This window comes from Meleagris gallopavo, chromosome 1, assembly GCF_000146605.3.
Source record: "Meleagris gallopavo isolate NT-WF06-2002-E0010 breed Aviagen turkey brand Nicholas breeding stock chromosome 1, Turkey_5.1, whole genome shotgun sequence".
Taxonomy (NCBI): domain Eukaryota; kingdom Metazoa; phylum Chordata; class Aves; order Galliformes; family Phasianidae; genus Meleagris; species Meleagris gallopavo.
In genome coordinates this window covers 22,396,459-22,417,125 of record NC_015011.2, presented here as the reverse complement: position 1 = coordinate 22,417,125, position 20,667 = coordinate 22,396,459, and the positions used below count along the sequence as shown (strand labels likewise).

Genomic DNA, 20,667 nt, shown 5'->3' with positions numbered 1-20,667 from the left:
AATCCATTCAGCACTTAGAGGAACACTACTTCTGCAACCACATCATTTTCAGGTCGTGTCTGGGCATCAACTCTAAGCAATAGAATCACATGACAAATAAAGATTGAAAAAAAAAGAAAAACAAAATACAGTGATGTTCTGAATGCTCATGTGAGATTTAGTGCATCTGAATTCAACAAAAAGAATAAGAATTTCCTTTCACTTTGACTACTAAATTCTCTATAAGTAACTGCAAGTAAAAAAAAAATCCAATACTGGGGTGATAAGATGCTGAACTATCACATATATATAAACAAAGTTATAACTAACTTCAGATAAGAAAATATTCTGTGAGTAGAAATGGCAGAAGTAACTGTTATTATAGCAGTGCAGAGTGCCATTCTGCTCTAAGGTTATTGCAGCACAAATATGGAACTGGCTTCTTCATAGAAGAAAAACTGCATGGAGAAGTGCTGGTAAAGAATTATAACTTCACTGCTTCTAAGCCTGTCAAGCAGCAACCACAGTAGTTCATATATTGACAATAACTGCAGTATGTTTTCTAATTTGGATTGTCTACTATAATCAAATGTCTATAAAGCAGAATTTCCATTTCAGTACTCTCATAAATCAAACAACAGCCTCATTTAATACAGAGAAAAAACCTACCCTGTAAATATTACGGACAATTTATGAAGCCATCTTCCTGTTTCCATGTCTTAGAAATACAAAGAAGAATTTTACATAAAACTCAGCTATTGCAAATTAACTAGAAAAACACATCTTGCATAGGAAAGGTAAAAAAAACATTGTTATAAAAAGATCAAGCAGGAAATAGATTTCTTTACAGTTCTGAGATACTATTCTACACACCTGAGATAGTTTGTGTGTTGCCACAAATACTAATGGATGTAATGTGAATATTTTATCACAGGAGGGCAGTAGTTCATCAGTTTTAGAATTCTACCAAAAAAATCACATTCAAGAAATGACGTGAGATTTCAAATGAGAAATCAAATGTATTACGAGCAAAGCAGAAGATCATATGAAAATAATCAAATTTTCAGACATTAAAATCTTATTCCCCAGAAGTAATTAGAAAGGATTTTTTCTAACTGAGACAGAACTTTAGACTCCAATAGTTACGCACTAAGCTGTGCAATAGTATTAACAGAACAGAGAATTTCTTGACAGCTACTGCTTTCCTTTCATTTCTTTACGTGAAATATCCATCAGTTTGAAATTGTTGGGCTTTTTTTGTTTGTTTTTTTTTTTTTGGACATGAACCACGACCTCTCTTTAGTAAGCAAGGAATTTAAAAAGCCTACCATCCTGAAGTTAAAATATTACTTGCACTCAGAACTTTTCATCAGTGAATCACCCCAAGCATTTTCAGATATGAAGCTTCCTAGCAACCAGGCTGAGATGCTGACAAGCTCTGTAACATGAACAAAAATCTCTCTGCAGAGACATTGGGTAAGACTGTCCAAGGTCATAAAGGGAATCAATGCTAAGAGAAGCAGAACCTAGCAGCTTTTAGTTAGTATGCACTAAGCATGAGCTCATACTCATTTTGCCTGTGTACTACACAGTAATGCACCACTGGAAATGGAGTTCTACACGAACAGAAAAGCTTCGTTTAAGTCAGCTTTGCATCAAATTGCCTTGGCATTTGAGTAGCACTCAAGTTTTAGCCAGCGACCCAAAGTGAAGATGCTGCATGGGTTTCATTGTAAGGAAAAAAGTTCCCCTTTCAACTTTACTACAGCTTAATTGCTAGAGGCAATGGCAGTAGTTGTCTTTTCTTTTAGCTCATGCGTAACTAATCTTACAATATTACTTTAATTAGAGAAAAAGTAACCAAGAATATAAAAAAATACTTAAAGGTCTTACAATAAGTAGAATTAGTATTTAGGTCTATATTGCACGGGGTTACATTGTTCATAGAAAAGTTGTGATTTGCTCTAGAATTTGTACTGACTGCTGTAGGTGGTATCTCAGCCACACCACTTACAGAGCAGGGGCTCAGAAACTGGAATAGTTTAAATGCAAATAGACTGCAATGGCTAATTAGTGTAACTGACAGTAAAACAACAGAAGCCTATTACTATTGACTATGTTTACAGCATATCTTTTTTGCCATGTGATGTTCAAGGTTAAGCATATAGATTGCACTACACAAAGCAGTAGGTGACAACAAACAGTAGCAACCTAAGAGCAAAGGAAGTCTCAAAATAAACATTAATGTTGAAGTTATGGAGATTAATGACAGATATTCAGCTAAATACTCTAGACATACTGTGTTAAGAGAACCGTCATTAAAAATACAAAGACTTGAATCATTTTTCAAACGGTTCTTTTCTTCAATAAGGCTAAGTGCCAGGTCCCACACTTGGGTCATAACAACCCCATGCAGCAGTACAAAGGCTTGGAAAAGAGTGACTGGAAAGGTGCCTGGCAGAAAAGGACCTGGGGCTGCTAGTCAGTAGTTGGTGAATGTGAGACAGCAATATCCCTAAGTGGCCAAGAAGGCCAATGGCATATTGGTCCAAATCAGAAACAGCACACCCAGCAGGACTAGAGAAGTGATTGTCCCCTTCTATGTGGCACTGCTGAGACCACACCTCAAGTACTGTGTTCAGGCTCTGGTCCCTCACTACAATAAGCATATGGATTTGAGCCTTTGCAGAGAAGAGCAACAAAGCTGATGAAAGAACTGGAAAACAGAAGTTTTGAGGAACAGTTGAGGGAACTGATGTTCTTTAATCTAGAGAAGATGAGACTCAGGGGAAATTTCAGTGCTGTGAAAGCAGGTTGCAGTGAGGAGTGTGTTAGTTTCTTTGTTCAGAAGACACAAGAAAACAGTCAAGTTGCACCAGGAGATGGGACGTTAGGAAGAATTCCTCCAGCAAGATGGTTGTCAAGCATTTGAATGGGATGCTCAGGGAAGCGGTGGAATCCCCATCCCTAGAGGGACTTAAGAGATGCGTGGGCACTGCACTGAGGGATGTGGTTTTGTGGCTAGAGGCTGGAAAAGACCTTGAAGATATTAAGTGATTTTATAGTTAAATTCTCATTTAATTGTCTTCATTTAATTGTGCCAACAGGAACTACTGATCATGAAAATACTTTTCCTTTTGAAGTCATCTATTAAAGAACAGTGGAAAATATGTTCTGTTATTGGTACTGTGGAAACAGATAGTTTAAAAGATGACTTACAAAAGAAAATACCATGATAGTTTTAGCTAATGACATTCAATTAAAAGTATCAAGAGTAAGTACTTAAAATACAGTTGGTTCAATGAATTACAATTAGAGACTTAAAGAATCATTCAGGTTTCTGATTTAGCATGCAAAGGAATTCAAGACAACAGTTGAAAAACGTACTTTGACAACAGGTAAAAATACTTACACGTTATCTTCTACGCAAATTTTAGGTCCAACTACATTTGCTGCTCCACTTGCCATTTTGAATGCAAAATGTTTTTCAGGACAAGCTTTAGAGATCCCACATTTGTATCTTGGAGGTTTTGTAGCTTTCAAAAGGAAATAAAACTGGATTTTAGAGAAAACCAGGAGCTAAGGAAAATCGGGGAAAGGGGAAAAATAGTTTGATTGCGTTTACAGTGTGATTAAGACTTTCTTAACTATGAAAAATCCAAAATTCTTTATGCTGTTAGTGAAAGCAAGTGACAGCAGTAACACATGCATATGAATACTCACAGCGTGCAGCTGCATCCAATGCTGATCTAGCTGAAATGCAAAAAAAGATTTTACAAGATGTTATTATTGAAATGTCATCTGCAATAAAGTACCCTATAAATTTAAAAACTTTCTGTACCTCTATAAAAATAATTTTTTTGAAATGAGTATCAAATACACATGAGCACAATGTTCCACTGTAAAACATTAACCTCCATGTGGTAGAAAAATGAAAGCTGTATCATCAGGGACCATATTTAAAAGTACTACCTTAATTTACGAGTCACTGATTAAAATAAAGAACCACAGAGACTCAAACTCAAAACAACCAGGGATCTGTGGAGGTGTGGGCACTGAAGTGAAATTAGCTCCTTTCTTTCAACTCAACTTTATCCAGCCAGAAGTAATTACTACAAATCAGAACCTTCACCAGGATGCAATTCCTTTCACCTAACACCACAATTCTGCAACTTGGGTGCATCTGTAGCCAATCATGTATTACTCCCTTTCATGGAATGAGAAAAGCACTGTAATACTTAACATCAACCATGTCTCTTCAATAGTTATCAGTGATGTCCCTGGTGACTGGTTCAGATGTATATTCACATTGTAGTAATGCAGAGTTCAGCATCAGGAACCATGCATACATACCTAAAATTGGGTTTTCCTAATTAAAAGCCCCTTTCAAGATTAAGGTGGACAAAAAAAATATACTCTGAACTTCAAATCATCTAAGCTGGTATTTTTTTTTTCCTGCACAGAACACATCACATCCGAAATGTTCTGCTTATTGCACATGTTAGTGTATCTATGCAAGAAATCCCACCAACAATATGATTTTTTTTTTAACTGCCAGACTAAGCAGAAAAAATAGGTAAGAGTTTATGCATAGTTGGAAGTCAAAAGGATTAAACCAATTCAGAAAGGTAAAATATATAATATGGAAAATAACATTAAAATACATTAAAATAAACACAATTCTTCTTAAGTTTAAAAGCCTAAGCCAAACTTACAGCAAAAGAATATTGTATTCTTGATTATGGCTCAAACAAATATCAACAGGTGTCTGCAGAAAATATTTACCACTTACCAAATATGTGTCCTAAGTTTGCTTCCATTTTTATTTCAAACACTTGAGATATGACATAAAATGTCAATAAAAATATTGCTATGACTACTATCAACTTTGCAGCACCTATTCAGAAATAGAGAAAAATAAATTATCTGTAAATGTTCACTGTTAGATTATTAAAATTAACCACATGAGAAACGTGTACAAAGTGACAGGATGTTAGAATGTTGAATTCAGAAACTTGCCATACAGAAGTAATCTGCAAGAAATGAGAATTATAATGTAGGATGCAACTGAGCCACTCTGCTAAACTGCTAACCAGACACACACACCCTGCTCTCAGACATGAAATCTCACCTTGTTCTTTCTCCATGTTTCATGCCATGTTGCCTGACATCATTTACCAACCTCAGCAACCAAGAGAAACCACAGACTTTTTTTGCATGAAAACCCAGATCAATGAGGTAAACTAAGCTGACATTAGTTGCTGTTGTCCAAAGTGGAAAGTTGTGTTCTCTCCAATCTCACTTCCCTGTTCTTAGCCATGTGTCCACGTTTCTCACTGTTTATAAATATTCCCTTTCTGCCTTTAGCCTCAAATTAAGACAGCTCTGTTTTAATGTGTAACTAGACTGAGTGATTATGGATCTGTTGATATACTGTAGCTTGGCTGCTTTGGCCAGTCAGGTCTGAACATTACATTAAAAAAATTAAACTTCTGGTCTTCAAGAAGAGTAAGAAAACATTAAAGTTAAAAAGTAATGAAAAGCAGTATCTCACCTTTCCCATTTTTAATATGCTACAGACTCAGGAAGCTTAAAGTTTTTAACAAGCCTAATTTAAGACAGCACTAAGTGGTCCAGCACCTCGTAGGAAAAAAAGAAAAAAGCAGAAGCCTACAACCACAGCAACTTAAATCTGAAACGGAAACCTACACGTGGTACCACCATGAACCCTACCGTTTTCAGCAATAGATTTTACAGAATATTTTGCTCCCGGATTATTGTATATTAATGACTGTTTGAGAGCAGAAATTAAGTGAGAAAGCATCTCATGAACATCCCATCTTCCTCTCTCACCTCAGTATGAAGAATTGTTTGGAAGAAGCAATGCTATGCATGCTTCTGTTCCTCAGATGGCCAGCCAAATAAATCCTCCAGAACAAAAAGATTATTCACTCCTTCAAATCTTAAACCAGGCTGTTTAGGAAATCTTAAAATAGACAGATTACTCAGACTTCATAAGAATGAGAGATGTTAATCTTTCCAAAGGCTAAAAAAAGGAAACAAATCAAAAAGACGACTTTTCTGTTTGCTTACAGTTTGGACTTCCTCTCCCACTGCATGTGCAAGTATATGTATACTATGTAAGAAAGCACAGATGCAAACTGGATTTAAAAATATTATAATGGAATCCCAAAGATGACTGCATTTGAAGGAAAGCAAGCCACAGGCAAGAACTAGAGAAAACAGATAATCCAAGTGTACAACAAGAAGCAGAAAAAAAAACTTCAAAGTAACTTTTCTCAGGAAGATGGTACCAGAATTTGGAAAGTGGTAATGGAGAGTAGTTTGTTTCTGTAGACAGCATGCGAGATGAATGAATACGAACACAAGCTGACCTTTCCCACCTACATCTTCTTCCTCTCAACTGAATTTTAAATGCTCCCTTTACTTAAAGGAGGTAAGAAATCTTGAATATCCTTGCAGCATTTGAATGAAAGCAAGCTGTCTGCGACAGGTTCAATCTTCTATATGAACTATCACATCTTTTTGTTTGTAGGACTTAGTAATAAAAATAATTAGCTGGAATAGGGAAGAAGTAAGGCTTGGAAAAGTCATTTTTCAGGAGATTTTTCAGCCTTTTAAAAATTACAGCATTTTCCCAGTTCATCAGCAGTTTTGTGTTAATGGCTTGCTCCCAGTTACACTCACTGAGGCTCTGTAGGTACACCATCTAACAACCGCCTTAACTGTAGTGACCAAAAAAAAAATCAGAACTAAATAAGGCTAAGGACAATAAGGCTAAAGTGCAACCCTCCTGAAAAGCAAGTGTTGCTGACTCCTGGGTAAGTCAACAGCTGTTCCTTCTGCAACATTAATTATTGCTTCTGATTAAAGTGCAAGACTTCAGAATGTCAAGACTGCTCACAAATGTACAGGCTATTCTACTGAAGTGAAGTGCCTAAAGTAATAGTTTATTGTAGTACCATACTGGCAATGAGATCTTATTTTTTTAACTGCTACACCTTTCGCCTAATGAAATCAGTTTCTCAAACATACTGAAGCATCTTACCTTTACTGAAAGGCTTTACAGCTTTCAAACTCTCTATAACCATTCAGGAAGTTTCAGACACTGTATTTAAAAGTGCATAGCAATTTTGGTCGTGGTGTGGGGCAAAGAAGAAGCCATTCGTTCACCATTCCCTTGTTGTTTCAGCGTCTTACATGATTAGCAGCCAAAGATCATGTCACAGCATCTTAAGCCACCACCACAGTTAAGCTGAAGCATTTGTAACCAGCTGTTCCCTCTTAGACCATCCCAAATTCTCAAACAAGTTTCAGTTAACTGGCAGAACAGGAGTCACTGTTCCATTTATGTTTACTTTAAAACCTTCTATTATTGTCATAACTTGTTAAAGCTGTCCACACTTTATTCCACGAAGGACAAAAATCTGATTTCAGTGAGCGTGCTTACCTGCTATTCTCATGTTTAGTCTTCAGCCAGGTAATGACACTACTGCATTAAAAAGAAAAGCCACCTAGAGGAAAAAGAGGAAAGAAAAAGTAATTGTAACTGCAATCAAATAAGCAACTTCGTGATATGTTAACTGTGGCAATACCATGTTTTCCAGCCAGTAACAGTAATGACAATTGTCCTGAACAGTTAACTCCTAACACAGTAAAGGGAAGAAGATGCAAGATGGATCTCTTGCCATGGCATCACTTTCCTCTGTTACTCCATGAAACAAGCCATCGTAAATGCCATTACTTTAATTTCATCAAATCTACTACAAATTATGTTAATTAACCTGCGGCGAGTATTTAACAGTGCTGCATCTAAGCAGCCTTTAATTTCTTAAGACTGCAAGTTAAAAGCAAGCAATTCCATCCTGCTCCAGAATCTTAGTGACATCTGGATATGAAGTTGTTGTTTAGTAATCTAATATAGCAAAACATAACTCTGGAGAGAAAAGATTTAAGCATTTTGTCCTTTGGGATACTGCACAAACTACATTCAATGGAACTGAAAGACCCACGTATTACAGAAAAGCACCAACACATCTCTCACCCACAACTACATCCAGAAGATTCACTTCATGGTCAACAGTGACAGAAGCAACAACCCCAGAACTATTTCAGAGTAAACTGAAAATCACTGCCTATGAGCACAAGCCACATAAACATCCCAAAGGTTCTTCTTTAGAAGAGCCTGCTGCTACATGAAGTCAAAAGGTGCCACAGACTCTCCTCAAAGGCACCACAACTCCTCACAGCTCTGGGGCTGCAGCCAGTGCTTCACTTCTGCTGCTGGCTCTGTCCAATGCCACAGCCCTTGGCCACACCAGGCACATCAGCTCTGTTTCTGTTGCCTGGCACCAAGGCTCCCCTTACTGCTCACTCAAGGAACACAATGCAGCTGACCACGAGTGGCCCCTGGGCATCCTCATGGTGTCCCACAAATCACGTCTGGCAAACACAGTCATCTTCACTGACAAAGTAGCATAAATCCAATAGAAAACCGGATCATTTTAAAATATCTAAGCAGGCTAAACACACAATTTATTTAAATTAACTGAAGTTAAATTTTGCTGGGAAACAAAGCAGTTCAGGTAGCACAACATTACCTCCATTCTTACGATGATAAGAAAAGAACTCTCAGTTACTTTCAAAAATATATGAGGTCTTCAGACAACTAACAGTCTGTAGTCAGTATGGCCTTTTGAACAGTAAAAAAAAAAATAAATAAAAAAAAAATCAAACCTGTTTATGAATTTAATTTGGATTTTATTTCATGTCTGAATTTAATATGCAAAAAATCCTATTGGCATTCAGTGATCTTGTTGGATTATTTATGCCAAGGTTGAATTTGAACATGTGTAAGAATCATTGTAATGGAAGAAGCCCACCACACCCACACCCACCTATCAAAAGCTGATAGTCTCATATTCTGCAGTCTTACCCCAGGATTCTGAAAACCACCAAAAAAAAAACAAAAAAAACAACCTGTCTTTAGAAATTATTTGAAAAGCTATTATCACAATCCAGGAAATGCAAACCATTTGATAGCATCGCCAAAACCCAGACAGTTCTCAGAGTCCATGCCAGGGAGAAAAATGTAATACAAACAACTTTATTCCCCTCACTTGAATCAGTATCTGTAAGGTCAATCATCTACATGCCTAGATACTCTGCCAAACACACCATCACTATCATCCACTGCTTACAGTTTATTCAAAAGAAAACCTCATGCCATGTCTTTAATATGCTATATATGTTATATTTATATTCACTTGTATTCTACAGCCATGGTATCTTTTCTTCACTGAAAGATCCACATTTACCAATCTTCTAAAAAGCTGAAGAGAGCCTGGCATTTTACACAGCATGTATAATGCCTTACTTCTCTAGGCCTGCATCAGCAGAACACGCATTGCTCATACTGCTTTGATTTCTGCAGCGATGTCATTCTGATGTCAAGAGGAACATCCTCAACCGAAGGACAAATAATTGAGTGCAGTGACCAACTGACACCACATTCAAATGTTAAGGAATATAATTATTCTAAGTTATTTTGTCTCTTTTTCCCACCACTGGAAATTTACCAAGGCTAAAACAAACACTGCCTGTAGTCTGAATCACAGAATCACAGAATTGTAGGGGTTGGAAGGGACCTCTAGAGATCATCGAGACCAACCCCCCTGCCAAAGCAGGTTCCCTACACCAGGTCGCACAGGTAGGCGTCCAGGTGAGACTTGAATATCTCCAGAGAAGGAGACTCCACAACCTCCCTGGGCAGCCTGTTCCAGTGCTCCGTCACCCTCACCGTGAAGAAGTTCTTACGCACATTCGTGCAAAACTTCCTGTGCTGCAGCTTATGTCCGTTTCCCCTCGTCCTGTCTCCACGTATCACTGAAAATAGACTGGCCTCACCGCTATGGCCGCCACACCTCAGATAATAATAACCAGAAGGTTGTTTTAAATCGATACTGAAAAATTAGTTTCCTCTTCTGATTATAAACAAAAATACAGAACGAACATATATGCAATCTCAACTGCAGAATACCTTCATCCCAGCATCTGTGCCCACTGACCCCAGCCATCATCTGTTGCAATCAGACATATGCTGCACAGAATTTTCCAAGTGCAAGTTAACTTATGAACACCATGTCCTTTCCCAACACAATACTACCTTACCACATTATTTTTAATTAAAGAACAGCCCATTAGCCATTATGAACACTCACTGACTGTCACTCTGCAACATTAATAGATTTCATAATTGAAATTTAGACATGATATAAAAGTGGATTAAGAATTTCTAACAGTGCTTAATTTGTGATAGTTTAAAAACGTGAAAAACAAGAACAAGACAGCTCAGGCTCACATGCATAAAAACAGCAACAACAACATTCTTTCAAATGCTTTCAAAATTATGTAAAGCAAAAACAACAATAAAAACAAGTAAAAAAAAAAACACTACTTCTTCCTCTTGTTTGACGTAACTCCAACCAAGCAGGGACATGAGCATTACAACCCAAATACCTTCTTGTCTTACAAATGTCTGATAATATAAGCAACCACTTCATTATGATGTTAATGTAATTTAGCTCTATAAATTTACCTCTGCAGTACAACAAGGCTCACATTTACCATATCTAGTGTGCAGGAAGTGCAGCCTTTAACAGGATTTACAGGCAGACTGTTGATGAGTAAAGTAGAACGCATTACAGACACCAGGGCCAGGAAGAGCACGTGAAATAGACAACAGAAGTGAGTAACAGCTCTAAGTCAAAAGCAGGTGGATCTGAGGAAGCACTATAGTACGTGATTGTAAAATATGGATTTTTTTTTTTCCCCACCCAGATTGTTTTCTCAATGCAGTATTCAGAAGTACATCAGTTAAAGAATACAACTGGGATGGCGAAAAGACACCAACAAACTCTTCATTTCAAGTGCCTTGAAATAAAAAACCTATCCACGAAAGAATCTAAAGCCAGTGTTTTCAGAAGCTGGTTTTCTTTCACTTTAAGTAAAAGGAATTTATTGTTTCCCAGATGTTATACTAGAAGGAGGAGCAAGAATTGCAGGTTTACATCAACCACAGACAGGAGCCAAGGCATTCTAATAGTCAGAACAAATTCCTCTCATAAGCAGTACAGTCAAATCTTTCTTATTTAAGATGAGCACCACTGCAGATTTCCCATTGCCTACTAAATTCCCAACATTCATACTTTGTAGAAAGAAGTTTTGTGTAATTTCTCATGAGGACTACACTTTCCTTTTCTTTTGATTCTACTCAGCACTAACAGCACAGGCAGGTCTTCTCGTCACAACTGCATCTGCTGAAGAGAGGTTCCTATCATCTCTAAGAGCCAGTTTACACAAGCCAACATTTATAGAAGAATCAGTGACAAAAAGTTCAGACCAGCGACCTCTCGACTACAGGAAGCCACATCCACGCCCTGAATACTTTAAAGAGCATAGAAATATAAAAAAAGTTGTGGTCTACGGGCTGTTAGACCAGAGTAGCATCAGTAGCTGGCTGATATTTTTCTTGTAGGGTCCAAAGGATATCAACCTTCAGGCAAGACTAGCTATTTAGCCATGTTGACTCAATAACATCATAAAATTCCAGTACCTAAATCTGAAGCACTGAACAGCAGAAAGATAAGAGGAGAGAGCTTTGTTAGATAAACCAACACAGAAAGTTCTCTCCAAAGTGGCAGAATCTGATCTACTCATTGGGAAAAAAAAAGAAAAAAAAAACAAGCAGCAGAAAAACAGCAGCTAAATAGGAATCCAGATGAGTGAGTTTAGACACTCTTCCTTCACTACAGCCAATGGCACAAGTTGAGAAACAACTCCTTCAGAACAGAAAACAAAAGATAGACAGTTCACTGAACTGGCGAAACCAAGAAATTACACCATCGTGCCACTGTCCGGATCACCACATGAAGCTGCACGCCCATCCACCCAGAAAAGGGCTATTTACTCTGTCTGCAAAGTACTAAGGAATGGATACATGGAAAGACAGTTGGGAACTGAGGCTACTGGTTGCTTATTTCTCTTCCACTCATCCTCATGTGTTATGTCCTGAGGCGGGGTGATTTCCAGATGCTGTGATTTCCAGTGTCAAAGCCTTTCCAAGTAGCAGCCCAAAATGCTACGCACAGCTTAACATGAAAGTAGTAGAAGAAACAAGCCAAAAGCAGGAGATTAAAAAAAAAAAGAAAGAGAAAAGAAAGAGTAAAGTGCTTTCCCCACCTTCATGTTTTACCATTCAGTTAGTTACGGTGTTCAGTGGACTTCTGGTTTGCTGCTCCACTTTTTGATAAGCTTATGTGGGAATGACAATGAAAACCTGACAAACTCACAGTATACATCCATAAAGCTGCTGCATATATAGTAATACTAGTTTCAATCTATACAGTATCAGATATCTGCTTTCAGAAGTGATCTGTCACTCTCGAGGGAACTCTGCCAGAAATTTCACAAAGGAAGCTTACACTTTAACTTCATCTAGAAAACAATAAGCCTATGCTCCTGCCAGAAAAATAAATAAATAAATAAGAATCATCAGATTTTATTAGATGTTCTGAATTACCTAATATGCTAAGATTGGGGTATTCCTGAGTTCAGGTAGTTGATATGATGCTCATCAAACAAATCATTTGTTTCCTAGTATCAGAGTGCAAGAGGAAATTGTTTTAAGTACAGTAGCCATTAAAACACAAGCACACATATAGGCATGTAAATGGTTTTGTTAATACTGTCACCTTTACAACCTGAATGAAGCCCGGCTTTCTGTACTGAAAGGAATTCCATCTAGTGTGTTCAGCTCTCTATCAACCTTGTTCAATGTTCCTGCCCAGAGACAAGTGCTTTGTGACACAACTCATTTGGGCACAGCCTCTGCCCTACTTGGTTTTAAAGCCATCAATAAATTGCAAGTGGCCAGAACTTTCAGTTTTGTTTGGTTTTATTTTTCCCAAATAGAATTGTAATAAATGCTTTTATGGATAATAGAAAACATGTAAATTAGCACACTGCATTCCCATTTCCCCAGGATAACAGTACTTCTATCAGCAATTTGATAATGCATTTAGATAGTATTTATGAAACAGGAGCATAAAAACAAACAGATGAGAAGCAAGAATTTAGAAGGTCAAGATAATTTACTAATCTAGGAAGCTCAGGATACAAAAAGGTGCAAAAAAAAAAAAATTAAGCAGTGATATTTAACAAAGCAGAAAGCAGTACACTTCAAAAAGGACATCAAGTACAGACAAACAAGTGGCAGTAATGCAGAAAAGGATCTGAGAGCATATAGCAGCTCTCTAATGTTAGGGTCAGTGACGTGGCACTGCTCATTATGAACTGTACTCTGCAGTGTATCGAGGACTGCTGCATGCAAAGCAAAAAGCAATTATTGTGCTGTGCCCACAAGTCACCGAGATTCTTAATTGAGATCCTGCGTGTATTTTTTTCCTTAAATCTATCTTAAAGCATAATCCCCAATGGAACAATCTAGATAACAATTACATAACTTAACAACCAAAGGGGTAAAAGAATCTGGTTTGCTTTGCAAGGCAGAATGGAGGTGAAGAGAGCATGCAGCAGACACCCTGGACCCTTACCACCAAGATGTAATTTGAAAAGTTTTAAATGATGCTGAGCTGGACTGTTCACTGACTGCTTTTTACCTATCTGTAACTTAAACATTTAAAATGAAATATATGCATTTTTTAAATAGTCCCATTCACAAGGTTAAACAAGAAAGGAACAGAAGGATGTAAATCACCATAGAACTCGGGAGAAACAAGAGGCAGGCCTCATAACCTGGGTAGCAGTATGCAAGGTGCAAGTCAGCACCTCCTTCAGTACTAACCCCATATTTCTACCCTACTACATACAAACCTGTAATCAGGTAAGTAATACTAAATCTGCACCAGCCTGAAATGCTTTGAAGGCTCCAGGGAGACCTCACTGTGACCTTCTAGTATTTGAAAAGAGCATATAAACAGGAGGGGGAATGGCTGTTTACGAGGGTGGATAGTGATAGGACAAGAGGGAATGGTTTTAAACTGAGACAGGGGAGGTTTAGGTTAGATGTAAGGAAGTAGTTTTTCACACAGAGGGTGGTGACACACTGGAACAGGTTGCCCAAGGAGGTTGTGGATGCCCCATCCCTGGAGGCATTCAAGGCCAGGCTGGATGTGGCTCTGGGCAGCCTGGTCTGGTGGTTGGCAACCCTGCACACAGCAGAGGGTTGAAACTCGATGATCATTGTGGTCCTTTTCAACCCAGGCCATTCTATGAATTAAATTCAGAGGGAATTTTTCCCTCACCTAAACAAATGCTTTTGAAAATGGTCAAATACTGTTACTCCTGTTTTTATCTACTGTATCTGTTATTATGCATAGTGTTATCAGGCATATACAATGCTATCTATAGCATTACCAAGTTCACAGGAATACAATTAGATGAACAATCAAAATTGATTAGCACCAAAAAAAAAAAAACCCAACGAGCTGTTATTTTTATTTCTGAGTCACAACTAGATTAGGATAGTGTTTGCTTTTGGCAGCACAGACTGCCTTCCTCAGCAATCCACAGATGGGCTTTTTTCTCCTGTCAAGGAAAAAAAAAAAAAAAAATAGAAAAATGCCATCTGATGTTTTCATACCTGGTAAAGCTCAACCAGCAAAGCAAACTTTTGTTTAACAAAGCTGCTGATAATAGATATTACAGTCTGTTGTATTCAAGCAGTTCAGAGTGGTGGTGGTTTTCTACCCAGGATTACAAAGTGAATCATTTATTTCAGGTTAGCTTTAGCTATATTTACCTGAGCTCTGGTTTTAAGCCAGTGGTTGTGCCAACCTGAATTACTGTATCCCATGAACCAGACAGCTGAGACCAGAGAAATCATTCCAACCTAGAGTAGTAATCTAAGCTGCTAATAGGATCAATTTAAATACAAAATGCATTTCCTTACCAAGATGACTGCTTATCCTTCTGCTAGACTAGCAGTAGATTTTCACCACCATTACAAAATGTATTTAATTTGAAACTGAACTGAATGGTAGACACAGAAAAGAATTATCTTAAAAAAGTAACTACTGTATTTTTACTTTTATTGTGTGACTGTACACTATTTGTGCCTTCTAATCAGCCTCTCACCTCAGCAGTTATATCCTACAATTACTCCTATATCCATACAAATTCCTTGTGGCTACTGCAGAACATTTCTGGGACAACTGACAAGAATGACACCACCTGAACTGTATTCAGCTTGGTATTCTGTCAATACTCAACTAGACCTCAAACCTTTGGTTATTAAAGCAAGATTTACTTCTGCCAAATTAAATTCGGACTCCTTGAGCAGATGAAGCCAGACCTTACTCCAAAATTAAAAACAGGATGTGCAGTTGTAGCAGAACTGCCTACCTTGCTCATATTGGTATATGGTTTCACTTCTAAGAAAGGAAATACATCTGAGAAAAAACGTGACTCTGCAAGAGTGGTTTGATACCTGATGTGCAAAACAAACATTTCCCAAAGGAGGTGTCCAGTTACTGCCAGCAGCAGGAGCTTGCTGGTCATCAACCCAGCATTCTGCCTTAGGCAACACACACACACTTCAAGCCTCACAAACAGGAAAATCTTCCTGAATCCTTGGAAGCCCAAGATAAAAGCACTAAGGTGTGTTCTTCCCACTAAGAATGAAACTTCATCTACATACCTTTTAATAAAACAAAAAGGGCTACAGAACAATCTTTTTCCACAGCACTAACAATCAACTCTTCTCAATCCATACCTTGAAAACTCTTTCATAATATCACACACAGTTCACTTTCAGTTATGATCCCTGAAAATCCAAGTCATTTAAGTGTGACAAGACATTTAAGTTCAACTGTCTATAGCTACTGATGGCCTTATTACAGAGAATTTTAGCCCTTAGTATTTCACAGGATTGGATAAAATTATACAGAGAAATTCAAAGAGATAAAATTGTTGAGGACAAACTGCAAACCTCATTCACCCGCTTCACTTCTAGCTTCATCCCACAGCAGTAGGTAAGTCCCAGAACAGTTATAGCAGAGGAGATGAGGTTTAACATTATTTCTTCTCACAAGATGATCCAACTATCCTGCAACTTTTACCATTTCAAGATTTCAAACCCACTGATCTATTGTTTCTTAAAAAAAGAAAAAACAAACAAACACAGATGTCCACCTTGATTTCATCATACAACAAAATCTGCATAATCTTTTTAAACCATCAATAAATCAATGCATAATGCATCTATCTGCCAGTTCTCAGTGGAGACAATGTGCTGCCACAATACAGCATGTTTCAAATGTACAACAGCTTCCACATCTTCAATAAAAACACAGCAGAATAACACACTGCTATCGTGCACCTTATTCTCTTCTTTACAACAATTCTCAACAGAACTAGCAACAGAACAGAGAGATTAGAGGTCTGAAAAACAATTAACGTACAAATAAATGCTGTGACTTGATACAATCATGTATGATACCACAGAAATTTGAGGCTATGCTTAGAGCATGTCACTTCACCCTGAGGCCTGTTTTGAATAGAGGCGTCACAAAAGTGGAACAGAAAAAGAGCATTACGAACACTTCCTCTACAGGTCCAAGTTTACTGCAGAAAGATTGAGCTATCTCTCCACATTATTATCCACAGAAGTACAACCATACTCTACATAGTAACTCTAAGTTGTCAGATTGGTTTCATCATCTCATGATTGAGATTCATACACTGCATAGAATGCCACACTAACCTCACCCCACAGAGCTGCACACTGACACTGCACAGCCATGCAGGGAGTTCTGAGGGATTCGGAAAGGCAGATAGTATTATGGGTAGCGAGGGCAGCAAGGGACACCAACACAGACAAGAGGGAAAAAAAAAAAAGATACTACTAATCGCTTAAGCTTCTTTAACAAAAGGTCAGCATGAACTGAGGAAACTATATGTGGGAGAAGAGCTTTAACCTTTGCTTAGCAGCAAGCTGATCTCACTAGGAAGCTGAGATGTGTCTCTGAGGAAAGCACTTCACAGTGACAGCTGCTGCACACAGTGCTGTTGATATCTCTCCTTCCTCTAAGGGGCAAAGGATTCCCTGCTACACCACTGAGCCCATCCTCATCTGCCAGGCAGAGCTGCACTTTGCTGCGTGTCATCAGCTGCAGGACAGCACCACACCTCAGCTCTAAGGAGAAGGGGCAGCTAAACACAGAATGACCAACATGCAGCAGGGCCACAGCAGGACTACACGACACTGCACTATAGGGTCATGTTGCAGATATCAGACTGCTGTCAGGAACTATTAACCACCACTCCGCATGACGTGCTCAGAATCACAAGATTCCTGAGGTACAGGGGAGCCTGTGCTCCTGGTCCATATTAGCCAACCATTTGTGAAGGATGGAGTGGACTACACTCAGAAATGGAGAAGAGCTCCTTTATAGCTCCACTGACTCACTTCTTTCTCTGGAAGATGCACAGAGAAAGCATCTCTACACTGGTTTCTGAGCACAAGAGTACCAGAACCAAAATCCATAACCATCTTTTGACTGGGTACAACCTTTCAGCTACCAACACCAAGCACATCAGCCACAGAACCACAGTATCATTACAGTTGGAAAAGACCCTAAGATAATCAAGTCCAAACATCAACCCACCATGCCCACTAAATCACCATCCTTTGGATGGAGCCCTATCTGGAGATGCTCATCCCCATTAGGGTGGTACCAATACTCCTCTGTCCCAGCTGAGAGTTTCACTTGCTATTTGGGCTTTCGTTAGGGGAAAATCATCCCTTTCAGAAGGCAGTACTAAAGTTAAGCCCTTTCTGGTCCTCACATAAAGGCTTGAAAGAAATCTGTGGGCTGCAGCACCTTCAACTGAATGACCATCACACTTTCTACATTACTTCCAAGCACATCTCTTATTTTTAGAAAGACAGACATTTTTCTCCTATAGTGACAAACTGGCTTTTAAGTAAGATCACAAAGTATCTTTATTCTGCATGTCCTACCTATTACTAACATGTTGACAAAGTGCATGTGCTTTCTCTAGCAATAATCCAGGAGCAGGTCAGAAGCTCTCTAATGGCAGTAGAAGAAGCTTTCACCAACTTCTGAAATGTTGACTCAACTATCTGGTGATATCACAGCAGATAAAGAAAAAGGTCTCTCCTGCTGTTGTTGAAAGCCACGCTAAGAGGGCAAGTTTCCTGAAGAGAAGGGAGCCTGTAAGCGTCACCTATTTTGACGTTAATGGATATTTTAACTCAAGACATTCTCAGAGAACTACTGTTGTTTTGCGCGTATAAACACAATGTAAACTTTTGCCATTAAAATTGATTCAACAGCTCTGCCAAAGAAATGCAAGGGACAGTTCACTCCAGCAGCTCTCTCTACCCCCTAGATCCCCTAGATATTGTTTATAAATGTTTTAATGTCCAAATTGAAAATTATGGTGTACAAAAAGTGAAGTTCAAGCAGCGAGTTTCCTTCTTGGCTCTATTACATCACAAGGCATCAGGATAGCACTACAAAATGTGAACTTCATGAGTTAGGCTGGGCTTCCAGCATATGTCACGAGATTTTGCTCCCTGATGAAGAAAGCTAACCAAAAAGGAATTAATGAATATACATCTGCCAGTGAGCAGGCAACCTTCTGGAGTGGCAGGGAACAGAGTGCAGCAGGAACAGGCTGTTACATTTGCCCAAACATCTCATGAAGCCCCACTTAACAAGGTAAGATTCCTGACGCCATTGCTGACGACATTTTTCTTGAAGTAAAATGATTTATTAACAGCCCTGGGAAAGAGAAATCATTCTAAGCCATAAAACAATCACAGTAATTCCAGTGCTGTTGATAGCAAAGTGATTGTCACAGGCTCATGCAGCAGGTCACTGGCTGAGCAAACATGCATGTCTACAGTAATTATACCTTAAATCCTCAACTTCCTTAACAGATTTTTGTGAAAAACCTCAAAACTGAACATACATATCACTTCTTCTTGAATAATTTGAATCTTAAGCAGCAAATTCCCCACGTCTTCCAGACATTCATCTTACAGACACCTAGTTTTACGCTACAAAATAACCTATAATCAAAGTGGTATTTTTGCAACTTCCACAGTACAATCCATCTTGTGGTCTTACAGAAAAAGTCCCTCTCCTATATGCTCTAGCCAAAACCAGAAACAAAATATCCAGCAGGAACAGCTCACATTTTAAACATCAGTTTGCTGAAATTCCATTAAATTCTCAAACTCTTTCTACGTTATGATCCTTTTCTAGCAGTGCTGAAAACATTCTCTTTATAAGTAGAGCCTGAACACCCTGGACTGACCCGGGCTGCATCTAGAGAAGCTAGGCAGCAATTTGTGGGCACTGAGAGGCAACTCTTCTACTTAGCTATCCACTCTGCACTCACTGTGACACAGTCACAATTGGAAGAACAGCCTGCCACAAAGCAGGCACCTCCTCCATGCCTAGGCCATGAGACATTACCACACAACACACCAAGCTGTTAACGTGGGAAGAGCCTGCATCAGCCCCCAAGCAAGTTACAAAACCTGTTTTGCACAGACACAACCAACAGACCCACAAGTGCTGCTGAACAGGACTGCCCTCTGGCTGGGCCAGAGGGGGCTGTTGATGATCTCCAGTCACACCTTGCCTACCTCACAGGCTTTAAAATACAACAATTGTGTACATACATTAACCAGCTGTTCCTGCTGCGGGTTTGGTTTCTTCCTGTGCTATTCTCCTATCAGGATACCAGGATCAAGTACATACTTTGTTAGATGGAAAAGAGCTGCCAGCTGTATGCACCTGCAAAGAACACTGCGGGTTCCAGATGTGCACGGCATGACAGGGCATGCAGTATTATAAAGGTACTCCATATCCATTACATACACGGATAGACAGCTAAACGCAAATATTTTACAGAGGTCAGGAGCTATCACTATCACTTAAACCATACAATCGCACTTTTAAAAGTGAGAAAACAGAATGAGAGAGAACCAAGTTACACAGCCTGCCAACGGCTCAGGCGTTCAGCACAGCTGGAGGTACGGCAGCACTCGCATCACAAAACCGTGCTTTTCCCTACTTTAAAACCTCAGAAACCCAAAGCGAAGGGAAACATGCGCTCGGGCAGATACGCTGTGCCACGACCCCACCTCTCGAGAGAAGGCAGAGAGACCGCAAAAAAGGCAGACCTTTGTGCCCAGCTGCTTTATTTCAGCAATAAAACGCTATCTATAGAGAAAGCGGGACACTCAACTCCCCGCCTCCCCCTGTTTCTACAGACGGCGGAGAGTCGCTCCATTACAGCCAGGGTGCTTTCAGCGCCGCCCCCGCGCAGCGCCGCGGCTGTTCCACGGCGGAGAACCCACGGGGGGACACGCTGCCGGCAGGGCGGAGAGGAAGGGGGCAGGGAGCTCGGAAAGTTGTATCCACAGGGAAAGTCGGGAGCGGGGGCACGCGGCCAGCATGGGACCGACCGGCCGCCCGAGCAGGAGAGCCGAGGCACTGCCGCCGGGGCAGGAATTCCCGTCCCAGGAGCGGAGCGCGGGCACCGCGCGGAGGACGCGAACCCCTACCTGCTGATGGGCGGCGACGGCCACGTCGCGCAGCGCCTCCG

General features: G+C 39.4%; 1 protein-coding gene across 1 annotated transcript in view; it reads right to left on the bottom strand.

The window, feature by feature from the left end:
* The window catches only part of FAM3C (FAM3 metabolism regulating signaling molecule C), a 28,243-nt gene extending 7,576 nt beyond the window's left edge, over positions 1-20,667 (bottom strand). Inside the window, exons 1-5 of the mRNA XM_010706385.2 lie at positions 20,627-20,667; positions 7,451-7,514; positions 4,772-4,876; positions 3,703-3,732; positions 3,392-3,515 (exon numbers count right to left, since the gene is read on the bottom strand). Of these exons, the coding sequence (XP_010704687.1) occupies positions 3,392-3,515; positions 3,703-3,732; positions 4,772-4,876; positions 7,451-7,463 (272 nt within the window). The 5' untranslated portion in view covers positions 7,464-7,514; positions 20,627-20,667. The remainder of the gene's footprint in view (positions 1-3,391; positions 3,516-3,702; positions 3,733-4,771; positions 4,877-7,450; positions 7,515-20,626) is intronic.